We start from the raw sequence: 14355 nt of genomic DNA, 5'->3' as shown, positions 1-14355 counted from the left end.
TTGGGGACTCTGGGACCCGCTGCTTCCCCGCCGCCGCACCCCACCCCACCCGTCCAGCTCCCCCCAAAGCAGGCGGCGGGTGAGTCACGGAGCCAGATCCCTACATAGCCGTCTCGTGCTGCGGCGCGTACCAAACGCTCTGCAACCCGGGGGGTGGCGGTGCAGCTGGACCGGCGTCTTGCAGGACCGCGGTGGCCCGGCGCGGCGCCCGCAGCACAGGCAGGCGCGCATCCTCCCAGGCCGGGGAGGCGGCGCTGCAGGGCGGGGCGGGCGGCAGCAGCCGGGCTCGGTGGGGGCGGCTCTCCCCGCGCCGAACTTGGTACGCGCCGGCGGAGAGGCCTGGCCCAGCCCCGGGCCCGGCGGTACAATAGGGTTGGGCCGCGGAGGGGACCGGGCGGACACTGAGCGCGATCGCCACCCGGGTCGAGTCGCAGGCCCTCGGCGATCGACGGGACGAACCGATCCCCTGCAATTCCGATCTTTCCCAGAGCGACCCCTCCAAACCCCCAAGCCCCCCATCCCGCCTCTGAGTCGTTTGCCCGCCGGGCCGGGCCGGGCGGGATGCGCCTCGGGACCCGGGTCCTGGCCGCTGGCCGCCGCCGTCGCCGCCGCTGCTGCTGCTGAGACCCGACGCCACTCCACTCCACCCCACCCGACCCCCCAAGCCAGCCGCAGTGATGGAGAGCGGCCCGCACGCCGGGCGGGGTGCCGGCGCAGCCCCAGGTAGGCATGCATGCATGCATGCAAGCGGGAGCCCACGCAGAGGCGAGGGGAAACTGAGGATGCGGCCGATGCAGCGTCTGACAGCTGCCCCCTCCCCCACCCGGGCTTGGGCACGCACATAGGAGAGGCGGGATCTGCGGGGACCCCCCCCAAGCGCCCTGAGTTTGGGGTCACCCCTCCGCCTGCGCCCAGGTCAGCCCCAGCCTCCCTGATCCGTGCCCAAGACCCTTACCGCCCCAGATGGCGAGGAGCCGGGTCTGCACTGATCTGGGGCATCACCCAGATCCCCATCGCCACCCCAGTCCGCTATCCTTGGTGGGCGCTTGGGGCTCGGCCTAGATCTGTGTGTGGTTGGGGGCCCAGATTCTCAGGCCTGGGCTAGAGGGAGCCCCGCATGCCATACCGCAGCCTAGGCCCTTCCCCACCCCACCCTCCTACCCCTGCCAGGCCCTGGCCCGGACCTCGCCCCCCAACCCCCATTTCTCCAGCTGCCGCGCCAAGGGCCTGTTGCTGCGGTGGCCCCGCAGGGAGGGGGACAGGAGGAGGAGGAGGAGGAGGAAGAGGAGGAGGTGGAGGTCTCTAGCGGCGGCTGCCAAGTAACCCGCCGAGAGGCCAGAGGAGGGGGAGGGGGAGGCGGCATTGTTTGGGGCGAGGGCGGGAGGGAGCATCGAGGCCTCGAGCCGCTCCCCATCAGCCGGGCCTGCTCCCCAGCCCACCCAGCCCGCCTTGAGGGGAAAGAAAAACCTTCCTAGATCAGCTTCTCCCTGCTGACCCCCTTTTTCCAACCTCTCCCAGCTTCAGTCTCTCTCCCCTCCATGGCCCAAGGCCCTCACTCCCTGGTCCTGGTCCTGCCACATCATTCCTGGGCCTGAAGCTTTGAATGCCTCCCCACCCCGTCACAATCACTCGTTCTCTTTCTCCCCTTTTCTCTCTCACCCTCTCTCCAGGCCCCAGACCATCTCCGCCCCACCCCCCACCCCATGAACCCGACTTCTGCAAATCTCCCTGGGATCTGGGAGCAGCTGATGGGGTGGAGGAGTGGGGGTGGGAGAAGTTTCTGCTTGTCGTTGGAGGCCGAGGTTTCTCTTTTTCTTTCTACCCGGCAGGGCTAGAAAGGGTTAGAGGAGTGTGATTCCTTAGGACTAAGTCTTCCTCCTGACTCAAAAGAGTGGGGACCCCATCCCCACACCTCCACGGAGTCACACCCTCTCCCTTGGGGTGTGGGCCCAGCATGAAACCTTGTCTGTGGGTGCGGGAAGCCCCAGACGAGGTGGAGCCTCTTGGTTGTGGGTGGGCTCCTCCCCATGCCAGCGTGGGTGCTTGGAGGGGCCATTTTTGTTTAGTAGCTGGTAGTTGTGTTTGTGTGGGGCCGAAGATTGAATCCAGCAGGGCCTCTGTGTAAGGCAAGTGCTTGACCCTCTTCCCCAGCCCTGGAGGGCAGTGCTGGAGGAATGGACCTTGAAGGAATGGTCTGGTCTGCTCAGATCAGCTAAACAAACCTGAGACTCACCCTGGGGCCTGTCCTGGGTGAGCAGGTGAGTTCTACCTTCGTCCCAGTTCTCTGCACCCCAGAGCCCCTGAGCTGATGTACACATGGAGGCCTGAAGCCAGTGATGACTGTGCCGCCGCAGAGGCCGGAGTGGGTGGCTGGTTATAATTAGGGAACTTGAGTGGGATGCCTGGATTGAACTTGAGGACAGGAGTAGGCTGCTTGACTTTCCTGGGGTGGGGGATGAAGGGGACGGTGCAAACAGGGCCGAGTAGTAAGGAAGGCTCTTGTCCACACAGGGGCCTCTATGGAGTTACATGAGAACCTGGGTCAGAATCATATGTGGGCCCACAGAGGGAAGGTGAGGTGCCAGCAGCCCTCTCTGAGGGCTCCCTGTGCCAGGGGTTTCCTGGAGCTAAAGGTAGCACTTTCCACAAGGGCCCTGTGAGTCTGAGATTCTGTGTGTACATGACAAGACACGAGTTACTTCTGCGCACTGAGCAGTAATAGGCAATAGGGGAGTAGGGGGCAAGTGTGGACAGGAACAAGTGACTTTCGTCCTCTAGCTACGGTTTCTATGCTGGGACTTGCAGATAGTGTTATCAAGCTTCTGGAGGGGTTGATGGCAGGGTTGCAGATGATGTACCTAAAGGAACCTGGAGCTCAGACACCCACAGTGCAGTGTTATTATCATTGCAGTTGGTGCTAACAGGGAGGGTTGGAGCAGAAGGAAGTAGGACAGGAATTAGGGGTCAGGAGAACTCGAGTCAGTCTGAGCTTCCCTCCACTTCATGACTTAGTAAAACTGCTTACTTGAGCCTTAAGATTTCCCATCTCTAAAGTGATGATAATGCTGGAAATGATCTCCGAGAGACACTTGGTATCATCATACTGCATGAGCACAAAACATTTGGCCAAGGCCCTGGACCATAGTTAGTGGTCCATAAATGCCGACTCTTTGCTTATTGTTATTATATTGAATGTCTTTGGAGACCTGCAGAGGAGGTGTGATTCTTTAACTTCCAGAGGTCACTGTGGGACTGAGGGCATGGGGGAGGGGAGTGTAGGCAGACATGACTTGGGTGTACCTGGAAGCGTCAAGAGATGGGTGCAGCTGTCCAGTGAGGCAGCAACCCCTGCGGGTGCTCACCACATGCCAACTTGTGCTGGCCGAGCAAATGGCAGAGAAGGGAATCAGAGTTGCCACCTTTGAGGGGGAACTCTTGGTGCAGTGGGAGCAGCAGATGCATCATGATGGGAGGGAATCCCAGGTCCAAGGGGGACCCAGTGTACCTGGGCTCTGTTGTTGGACAGTTTCTTAGAGGAGGCATTTGAGGTGGATCTCTGAGGCAAAGGGAGTTGGGGAGACTGGCATGAGAGGCTATAAGTGGGCTACAATTAGGGTTGGTGGGCCTACCACTGCACCTGCTGCCACACCCCAGTGTGTGCAACACACATCTGCATGTGAGAAAGGGGTACAGCATGAGGCCAGGTCAGTTCCCAGTGCTGCCCCTTGGGGATGCTTTAGCAATTGGTGGGGCAGGGCTGAAGGGGGACAGTGTGAGCAGAAAGCAAAGCCAGACTAGAAGGTTTCACTGGAAGCAAATCCTAGGCCTGACTGAGGCTGCAAGTGAGGCTGCTGGCAGCTGAGAATCATGTCCTCGGGTCCCCGCTGGTCTTGGTGCCAGTAAGTGGCCAAGAAGCCAGACCCAGATAATGCAGCTTTGTGGGCTGAGGCAGCTCTGCCTGGCACTCCAGGGCACAGCCTTCAGCAGCTCTTCGTCACCCTCAGCTGCAGCTCTCCTCTGGGGGAGGAGCAGAGAGCCTGGGAGGGAGGAGAGAACACAGGCATGCTGCCCCCCAGTTGCATAAAGAGATGGGGACCCAGAACAGACACCTTGATGGAACCGTGTGCCTTGGCACACTACTGAGTAGAGGCTCCTCTGTGTCAGCATGATGCTTTGCACATCTGTTGCTTTGTCTCCTTTGGTTCTCCTGACGTTCCATAGAATTGGCACAAGCCATATTCCCATTTTGCAGAGGTCACTTGAAGAGGTCACTTAGTCACCTCCAGCCGAACCCTTCAAAGGCAGGCTCAGTGGTACTTGGGGGAACCACATGCAGTACTGGGGATTTAGCCAGGGTCAGCTACGTGCAATGCAAGCACCTTAACCCCTATATTTATTTCTCTGTCTCAAGTTCAAGTCCATCAGACTCTCAAGCTTATACACCAACTCTCTGACGGAAAGCTCCTGGCAGGTAGAGGGAGAGCCTGCCCGAACCCTGAGTTCACCCATGCTTCCTGTCCTTCTGGAGTCTAAAACTGTTGAGAAGGACACTGATAGTGTTGACAGTTCAGCCAGTGGGCCTTGGGCCTTGGGCTGGGATCTCTGCCCTCAGCATTAGGCCTCTGTGTGGCCTGGGCTGTAGGATGGGATCATTTCCTGCCGCCTAAAATAACAGGAAGTTGGTGCTCCTGATTGGAGGCTGGGAACAATGGCAGCCTCCCAGGCCAGAGAGTCAGTACCTTCAGATCTGCTGTCTGCTGGGTTCCCAACTTTCTCACCCACAGAGGCTTGGCTTAAGCCAGTGCCCTCTCAAGGACATGTGGCTAAAGTATAAGAACCTCAGAGCTGGCTTCCCCATTTCTTATCCATTCTCTGAGTGACCCCCCAGGGAGTCACAACAAACAGCAGGGCCCCCTCAATCCCATCTCCACAGTCAGGCAGTTTCCCAGTTCCCAGGGTTGGTCCTTCCTGCCCACTCTGTCTCCTCCCAAGCCAGATCTTTCCAAGAGGAGAGATGTAGGAGGCTGCCTCTTTTGGACAGCAGAGTGAACTGTCATACTAATGAAGGTCCCAAGCCTGATCCTGTTACTTATCAGCTGTGTACTCATGTCTCTAGATCTAGGTCCTTGCTTATAAAGTGGCTGCTAGTACCTCCCTCATAGGACTGTTGTGAGGATGAAAAGAACTAATATACTGTTTGGGAGCCACATCCAGTGATGCTCAGGGGTTATTACTCCTGGCTCTGCATTCAGGCGTCACTCCTAGAGAGATTTGGGGGGACCATATAGGTTGCTGATGATTGAACCAAGACCAGCATGTACAAGGCAAGTGCCTACCTGCAGTACTATCTCTCCTGCCCCTGGGGACTGATATGTTTAAAGCATTTAGCTGGGTCTGACCTAGCACTAGCTGTTGTTGCTGTTAATTGGACTTGCTGTAGGCTCAGTAAAGGAGCCCAGAGGGGTAGACCAAGTGACCTGGATGAGATTGGATAAATATACTGGGGACACTGTGCTGTGTCTCTGAGGCTCTCGTCTATGCCTAGCTTTGTGTATGTGTTTGTATGTGCTGATAAGGGTTCTGAATCCCAGCAAATCTGCTTCCTCTGTGTATGTGTGTGAGAGAGAGTGAAGTGTGTCCATGTTGTTTGAGTGTCCCTTCTCTGGTGTATGTCCTTTGTCTCTCTGCCTGAACCCCTGTGTCATTTGTCTGATCCTGCATCGTCACCCAAGGCACCCTATAGGTCTGGCTAGAAGTGCTGACTGCTGCCTCCAGCCTCTCCTCCATTGCTCCTTATCCAGGGGCTAATGGACAGGAGGGGGTGCCCATTTGTGCCCTCCCCACCACAATGATCTTGACCTTCCTTTGCCTGCCTCCCAGGGGTGGGTGAGGTGGGTGGCTCTCGCATCCCTGTCCCCTGCTCAGCTGCCTCTCCTGCCTCCTACTGGTCAGCTTGGATGGGAGCCTGGTCTCCTACATTCCTGGGCTCTGAGCTCAGTGCTGCCTGCCCCACCTGCACCCTTCACCCAGTCACTTCCTTCTCCGGAACAGCCTCCGGGAGGGGCCTTGGGACCTAGGAGAAATAGTGTGACATGCGGATTTTGTCATTGGACAACATAGAGGCCATATCCTAATCTGACACTGACGTGAGCAATGTATTTATCCTGTTTGAGAACTTTTCTCAACAGCCCATCCTGGATACTCTCTTTTGGGGCCTGGGAGAATGCAGTAAGATAAGGAAAGTGCCTGGTGGATGTGGTAAGGATTCAGTTGGTTTTTTTTTTTTTTTTTAATCTTTGTGGCTCAGACACTAGCAGGGCCCACACAGGGCCCTGATGTGATCCAGGAATTTAGGGTTAAGGAGTGCACAAACTGAGCCCAGAAAGATAGCACAGTGGTGTTTGCCTTGCAAGCAGCCAATCCAGGACCTAAGGTGGTTGGTTCGAATCCCGGTGTCCCATATGGTCCCCCGTGCCTGCCAGGAGCTATTTCTGAGCAGACAGCCAGGAGTAACCCCTGAGCACCGATGGGTGTGGCCCAAAAACAAAAAAAAAAAGGGCACAAACACCACAACTAAAAGATTGTGACAGGGACCCGAGTAATATACGGCGGTAGGGTGTTTGCCTTGTATGCGGCCAAAAACAAAACAAAAAACAAAAAGATTGTGATAGCACACTCCCCTTCCCTGCCACCCCAAACCAATAGCTATGATAAAGGAAAGTGGAGTGGAGAAGAGACATCTGGGGTTAGAAAGGCCAGATTTGGAGCAGCTTGCTCCAAGTAAGTACCAACCAAATAGCTTTCCACAGATATCTCATCCACCAGTCCATTCATCTGTCCCTCCACCTCTTGCTATCCATTTAACCACTCAACCCATCGGGTCATCTACCTCACTCCAGCCCATATCTCTGTATTCACTTCCCAAGCACAGAGTCCCTACTTGTGCAGGCAAGGCTCAGGTAAAGCTCTGGAGGTAAAGCTCTGGTAAAGCTCAGGTAAAGCTTCGGGCCCGGAGAGAGCACAGCGGAGTTTGCCTTGCAAGCAGCCGATTCAGGACCAAAGATGGTTGGTTCGAATCCCGGTGTCCCATATGGTCCCCCGTGCCTGCCAGGAGCTATTTCTGAGCAGACAGCCAGGAGTAACCCCTGAGCACTGCCGGGTGTGGCCCAAAACCAAAAAAAAAAGCTCTGGACTGCAAGAGGCATCAGGTCTGGTCTCTACTCCTACTGACCTCTCACTCCCAGGGGCAGGGGCAGGGGCAGGAGGCAGACAGAAAAGCCAGACTGAGTTATCTGTGTTGTGAGAGGAATATTTGGCCCGAAGCTGTTGCTGGGTGGGGTGGGGAGAGGTAAGAGGAGAAAGTACTACCAGCTTTCTGGGGGTGGTGGTGGAGTGAAAAGCAGCCCCTGGAAATGGAATAGGCCCTTAACTACTTGACCCTGAGCTGTCTGCGGACCCCAAGTGTCCTCTCGGTCGATGAGAATATAGGACTTATGGTCCTCCAATCTTCTGGTACCTTTGTCCTGCTATAACTGTGCTCTGTGCCAAGAATGAAATACAAACTATCAGTCACTTATCTAGTTCTTAGCAAATACTTCTGGTAGATATCAATGTAGCCAAATAAAATCACCAGTGGCTGAAATCTCACAATTGGATACAGGCCCAAAATGAAATAAAGAAGCTGAGAAAGAGCCATGTTTGATAGCTGACAGTGGGAACGCTAAGAAATCATTTTGGTTCCACCAAACCATATGGATAATTAACTAGGGGATCGACTTGGTTTCAGTTTGTTCCAGATAACACCCTCTCGGTGACATTTTATCAGGACTGGCAGAATTTTGAAGAAAATAATTTGTATTTAGGGTCAATAGACCACCAGGTCCAAAAGGAGAATTCCAAACCCCCTGCTTGCTTGTTGAGCTGCTGGAGTAAACACTCGTTATTGTTTTTATTAACTTCTACCTGAGAGCCTTTGTCTAGGAAGCTGCCCAAACTCAGTTAGGATAAAAATTTGCCTCCCTTCAAGCATTTATCCCTCTGCAATAAATATTCACTTGAAGCTACTCTTGGTTCATATACTGTCTCCTTCTCCAGGCATTTGTCTTAGGCTAAGGTAATTTCCTAGAGCAGAGTTCAGTGCTGGCAAAGCAGAGGGTCAGATTTAGGCAAGGCCGAGAGAAGAGGATGTTGACCAGAAAGAAGGCAGAGGAGGAGGAGAAAAAGTAGTACAGAGGTTAGGGTGCTTTATTTGTTTTGTTCTGGGGCCACATCCATCTGTGTTCAGGGCTTATTCCTGGCTCTGTGCTAGGGATCACTTCTAGTGGGCTCGGGGGACCATATAGGTGTCTAGTGATTACATCTCTAAGTCAACTATGTGCAAAGTAAGCACAGTACTATCTCTCCAGTCCCTTGCCTTACATCCTACTGACCCTTGTTGGAGCCCCTGCTATTACATATGGTCTCCCAGGCACCACCAGGGTCACTGATGAGCTAAGATTGCCAGATATAGCACCAAAACCAAGAATAAAATAATAAAGTAAAATAAGATAGAATAATGTAAAATGGTAATGAGGCTACAGAGATTGCACAATGAGTTGAATACATGCTTTGTATGAGGGAGGCCTGGGTTTGATCCCAGCATTATTAAGGTCTCCTGAGCACCATCAGGAGTCACCTCCAAGCACTGAACCAAAAATATGACCCAGCACTGCTAGGTGTGACTCCTCCTCTAATAACAGCAGCAACATGAAATAATCACAGTGAGCCACACGAGAGGCTCATGAAATCATGCTGTGCACTATTGTTTATCTTGTTTTAGGGGCACATCTGATAATATTGAGGATTTACAACCTGCTCTATACTTAGGGATCTCTCTTAGCATTGTTCCAGGAACCAGAAGGGATGCCAGGGACCAAATCCTGGGTTGGCTACATGCAAAGCAAACACCCTACCCACTGTACTATCTTTCTGACCCCAGATAGTGTCCATTAAAGAAATATAACTTATCAGCAAGCCAGAAAGGCATTTTTGCACAGTTGATTATTGAACTACTATCTAAAATGGATAATAACTTGGGCTAGAGAGATAGCGCAGCTTGTAGGGTGCTCGCCTTGCACATGGCTTATCCGGGTTTGATCCTTGGCGCCCCATATGGTCCCTGAGCACCTCTAATATTGATTCTATTTTTTTGTTTTTTGTTTGTTTGTTTTTTGGGTCACACCCGGCAGCCCTGCCTGGCTCTACGCTCAGAAATCGCTCCTGGGGCCGGGCGGTGGCGCTGGAGGTAAGGTGCCTGCCTTGCCTGCGCTAGCCTAGGACGGACCGCGGTTCGATCCCCCGGCGTCCCATATGGTCCCCCAAGAAGCCAGGAGCAACTTCTGAGCGCATAGCCAGGAGTAACCCCTGAGCGTCACAGGGTGTGGCCCAAAAACCAAAAAAAAAAAAAAAGAAAGAAATCGCTCCTGGCAGGCTCAGGGGACCATATGGGATGCCGGGATTTGAACCACTGTCCTACTGCATGCAAGGCAAATGCCCTACCTCCATGCTATCGCTCCAGCCCTTCTTTTTTTTTTTTTTTTTTTTTTTTTTTTTTTTGGTTTTTGGGCCACACCTAGCGGTGCTCAGGGGTTACTCCTGGCTGTCTGCTCAGAAATAGCTCCTGGCAGGCACGGGGGACCATATGGGACACCGGGATTCGAACCAACCACCTTTGGTCCTGGATCGGCTGCTTGCAAGGCAAACGCCACTGTGCTATCTCTCCGGGCCCAGTATTTTTTTTTTTTTTTTGGTTTTTTGGGTCACACCCATTTTGATGCTCAGGGGTTACTCCTGGCTAAGCACTCAGAAATTGCCCCTGGCTTGGGGGGACCATATGGAATGCCGGGGGATTGAACCACAGTCCTTCCTTGGCTAGCGCTTGCAAGGCAGACACCTTACCTCTAGCGCCACCTCTCCGGCCCCCGCTCCAGCCCTTCTAATATAGATCCTTTTTTATTTTTTTTTTTTTCGGTTTTTCGGGCCACACCCATTTGATGCTCAGGGGTTACTCTTGGCTAAGCGCTCAGAAATTGTCCCTGGCTTGGGGGGACGATATGGGATGCTGGGGGATCTAATCGCGGTCCTTCCTTGGCTAGCGCTTGCAAGGCAGACACCTTGCCTCTAGCACCACCTCGACGGCCCTCCCCCTTTTTTTTTTTTTTGGTTTTTGGGTCACACCGGCAGCACTCAGTTACTCCTGCCTGGCTCTACGCTCAGAAATCGCTCCTGGCAGGCTCGGGGGACCATGTGGGATGCCGGGATTTGAACCACCATCCTTCTGCATGCAAGGAAAACGCTTTATTCCCATGCTATCTCTCTAGCCCCTAATATAGATTCTTTTTTTTTTTTTTGGGTCACACCCGGCGGTGCTCAGGGGTTACTCCTGGCTATCTGCTCAGAAATAGCTCCTGGCAGGCACAGGGGACCATATGGGACACCGGGATTCGAACCAACCACCTTTGGTCCTGGATCGGCTGTTTGCAAGGCAAACGCCACTGTGCTATCTCTCCGGGCTCCCTAATATAGATTCTTGATTGCAGAGCTAGGAGTTATTCCCTGAGCACTGCCGGATGTGACCCAACCCCCCAAAAAGATTGATTTAAAAAAAAAAAGAGGAAATAACTAAGCAAAGGGGGAAGGGTAATACAAAGGCCTTATGATAGGACAGACCCTGGGGAGTTATCAGGATTTAAAAGAAGGGGAGTGTGACCAAAGGGCCGAGAGCAAAAAGAGAGCAGGGGGAAGAGATTCAAAAGGTATGGGGAAGGGTTTTCATCTTCTGTCAGATGGTCGCTTGGGTTTCAGAATGTTTTTTCTTCAGAGCAATGAGAGTCACAGGGAAGTGCAAGCAGTGAAGACTATGCACCATGAAGGGGCTTGCAGTGGGAAATGGTTTCTCCTGCTAACCCCAGAGAGTATGGGTGGTGGAGAGTTCACAGTCATCCAGCCCTGCAAGAGAGGCTGGGGGTGTCTATGTACCAAGTTGGTGTTCATGAATTTTGTCCTTCATCTGGTTTATGTAGGGCACCAGTGTGCTACTACCCTATGTGCCTTCCTGATGAAAATGCCTACAGCAGAGACCAGCATGTGCCCTCCAGGGGATTATCTCCTGGGGAGGTGGGCATGGCAAGACCCCATCATGTGAAGAAATTAAGCTGGAAAGGGAGGAAATATAGTTGGAAAAGAGAGGTAGACTCAATGTCCAGTAGTGGTCTTCAGTAGGGGACTGTGGTAGTTTGAGAAGTGATCTTGGTGCTCAGGCCCAAAGGAGGTGAGGGAGTAAGACTGGCAGAGCTGGAAACAGAATTCTTAGCCCTGAGACAGGAGCGGGCCTCACACCATGAGGAACAGCAGCTGCTTCAATAGACAGAGGAGGAGAAGCTGGAATCTGGGGCTCATGGGCTGGAGAGGGAAAATATGAAAGGGACTTTAGAGGTCACTGTGGTTCCTTTGGGGTGTCTCTGGAAGATGGGGTATACTTGGAGGATTTTGTTTTTGTTTTGGGGCCACACCCAACAGCACTTAAGGGTCACTCCTGGCTCTGCGCTTAGAAATTACTTCTGGGGGCCGGGCGGTGGCGCTGGAGGTAAGGTGCCTGCCTTGCCTGCGCTAACCTAGGACGGACTGCGGTTCGATCCCCCGGCATCCCATATGGTCCCCCAAGAAGCCAGGAGCAACTTCTGAGCGTATAGCCAGGAGTAACCCCTGAGCCTCACAGGGTGTGGCCCAAAAACCAAAAAAAAAAAAAAAAAGAAATTACTTCTGGCAGGCTTGGGGGACCATATAGAGTACTTGGGATTGAACCCAGTTTGGCCACATTGCCAGGCAAATGCTCTACCCACTGTGCTATTGCTCTGGCCCCCAATCTGATGTATTTTGTTTACATTTTGTTTGATTGGTTTTGGGACCATATTTAGGGCATAATCAGGACTCACATACAGGGATCACTGTAGAGTCCCAGGGATCAAATCCAGGTAGGCTGCGTGTAAAGCAAGTGCCTTAATTTTTTTTTTTCTGAGGTATTACACCCTATGTTATTCGGTGTTACACTCCTGGCTCTATACTCAAGAATCACACTGGCAGTGCTCAGGGGACAATATAGGATACCAGTGATGGAACTCAGTATTCCATCTGAGAGGCAAGTGCCCTACTTGCTATACTATCAGTCCAGTCCAAGGCAAGTGCCTTAGCCTCTCTCCCATCACCCCATCCCTAATCTGATTTATTTTAAAGACAGAGGAACCCCAAAATCGGCAGCTGTAAGTCTTCTATCATGCAGGAAAGAAGTGAGACCGAGGTGCTAGAAGCAGAGCTTGAGAGACAGGACTGGTTTGAAGATGTGTTCTGTACAGATTGCCTGAGAGATTAGATGTGGGGTATGAGATAAAGTAAAAATTCTAAAAAGACTTGGGTGGTGTGGGGCCTGAGAAACTGGAAGGACAGGGTCACCATCAAGGGAGAAGGTGAAACTAGGGGTGGAATAGGCGAAAGACCAGGAGCTCAGTTTTTGGACATGCTAAATTTGAGGTCTGTAAGGCTACCTGGGGTGCCAAATAGGGAGTAGCATGAGTGAAACTGGAACTCAGGGAGAGGCCTGGGCTGGAGATCCAGATTCAGTTGTCATCAGCAGAGCAGTGGTATTTAAAGCCGTGAGTCTGGATGAGATCACCCAGGGAGTGCGTGTAGACAGAAAGAAGATGAGGTGCTCCTCTGAGCCCCCAGGCATCCCAGCATCAAGCGATTAGGAAGCTAAGGAGGGACCAGTTGGGAAGTCTGAAGTCTCAGCCAGCACAGCAGAAAGAATGCCAAAGATGGTGTTTGCAATGAAAGTGAAGAAAATGCTCAAGGAAGCCCAAGGGGATGCCTGTGTCACACATGACTGATAGGTCTACAAGTCTGGGAGCCAGGGCAGGTGTGGGGAGGAATGTCTCAGAGGGCTGGGCACATTTTTTAAACTTGTGGGCCTCAGGTTCAATCTGTCCATTCCAGTGCCGGAGCAGTGGCACTAGAGGTAAGGCATCTGCCTTGTAAGCACTAGCCTAGGAAGACCAAGGTTCCATCCCCCTGCGATCTCATATGGTCCCCCCAAGCCAGGAGTGATTTCTGAGCGCATAGCCAGGAGCAACCCCTGAGTGTTAATGGGTGTGGCCCAAAAACAAAAACAAAAAACAATCTGCCCATTCCTTCTGCCAAGCACTACCCAGAGTGGCCCCTGAGCACTGCAGAGTGTGGGCCCCAAATATCCACAACAAAATTCAAGGACTGATTTCTCAGCTGCTGGATTTAGCAACACAGAGAAGCCTTTAGTGAGCCTGAGATCTGTGTCATGGAGCAGTGGGTAATAGCCTGACTCATGGAGGTTCTTGTAGCCAAATTAGGGAGAAGGACACCTTCCGGGTCAGCCCTGCTTTCTGAGCCACTCTGGGGTCAGAGGTGATACAGCTCCTTTCCTAGCAAGTAGAAGAGGACAGCGAGGCTCAGTGTCTGGGACTAGCCTGTGTCATAGATTGAGCCCTGATTCCCTACTCAGGCCAGTTCACCTCAAGCCTAAAGCCTTTCCACTCAGCTTCCTGAGACGCCCAGGTGCTGTCCCTCTGGACTTCACGCTCTCCCTCCTCCCAGACTACTTGTACTTGGTAAGTAGGGACCTACTCGAGGAGCCGTGCTCCTCCCTAATGGGTGTGATTTGCCTTGGTGTAGACAGACATCCGCCTACCAGTTTACTTTGCGACACCGAAAGCATATTCAGGTGCTAGGAGAAGGACAACAAATATGCCCCACCCTCAGTCTCCAAAACTTCATACTCATATGCCCAGACGCCTTGGCCCCAGAAAGTCCTGGTTTCAAATTCTGCCTGACTATGTAGTCGTTCTCTGACCCATAGCAAGTTCACCTCACAGAGTAAGTTTTGATGGTCTTCATATATAATGGTATAATGGGAATAAGAATCTCTGCCCCTTGGGCCAGATTGTGGCTTAGTAGTGAAGTGCCTGCCACACTTGTGCAAGGTGTGGTTTTGAGTTCATGTACCACACGTAAAAGATAAAATATAAAATGGGGCTGGAGCGATAGCACAACGGTAGGGCATTTGCCTTGAATGCAGCCGACCTGGGATGGACCCATGTTTGATTCCCAGCATCCCATATAGTTCCTACCAGGAGTAATTTCTGAGTACAAATTCCTCAAATAATCCCTGAACATCACTGGGTATGACTCAAAAAAAAAAAAAAAAAAGAAAAAAAAAAGAGAGAGAGAAAAGAAAATCTCTACTTCTTAGGGTTCAGATGAAATTTAAGAGGAGCACAGGGTCTGGCTCCG

At 52.6% G+C, this 14355-nt stretch overlaps 1 protein-coding gene across 10 annotated transcripts in view; it reads left to right on the top strand.

The window, feature by feature from the left end:
* The first annotated feature begins 335 nt into the window (after positions 1-335).
* The window catches only part of MAP7D1 (MAP7 domain containing 1), a 28503-nt gene continuing 14483 nt past the window's right edge, over positions 336-14355 (top strand). For 7 of the 10 annotated variants that reach the window (XM_049774687.1, XM_049774694.1, XM_049774691.1 and 4 more), the window contains exon 1: positions 337-723. In XM_049774687.1, coding sequence (XP_049630644.1) covers positions 678-723 — 46 coding nt within the window. In that variant the 5' untranslated portion in view covers positions 337-677. Of the gene's footprint in view, positions 724-14355 lie in introns of all 10 variants that reach the window. The other 3 variants (XM_049774693.1, XM_049774685.1, XM_049774692.1) reach the window with 2 other exon arrangements.

Source organism: Suncus etruscus, chromosome 6 (genome assembly GCF_024139225.1).
Source record: "Suncus etruscus isolate mSunEtr1 chromosome 6, mSunEtr1.pri.cur, whole genome shotgun sequence".
Taxonomy (NCBI): Eukaryota; Metazoa; Chordata; class Mammalia; order Eulipotyphla; family Soricidae; genus Suncus; species Suncus etruscus.
The sequence above is the reverse complement of the archived record's forward strand: the minus strand, read 5'-3'. Positions and strand labels throughout refer to the sequence as shown.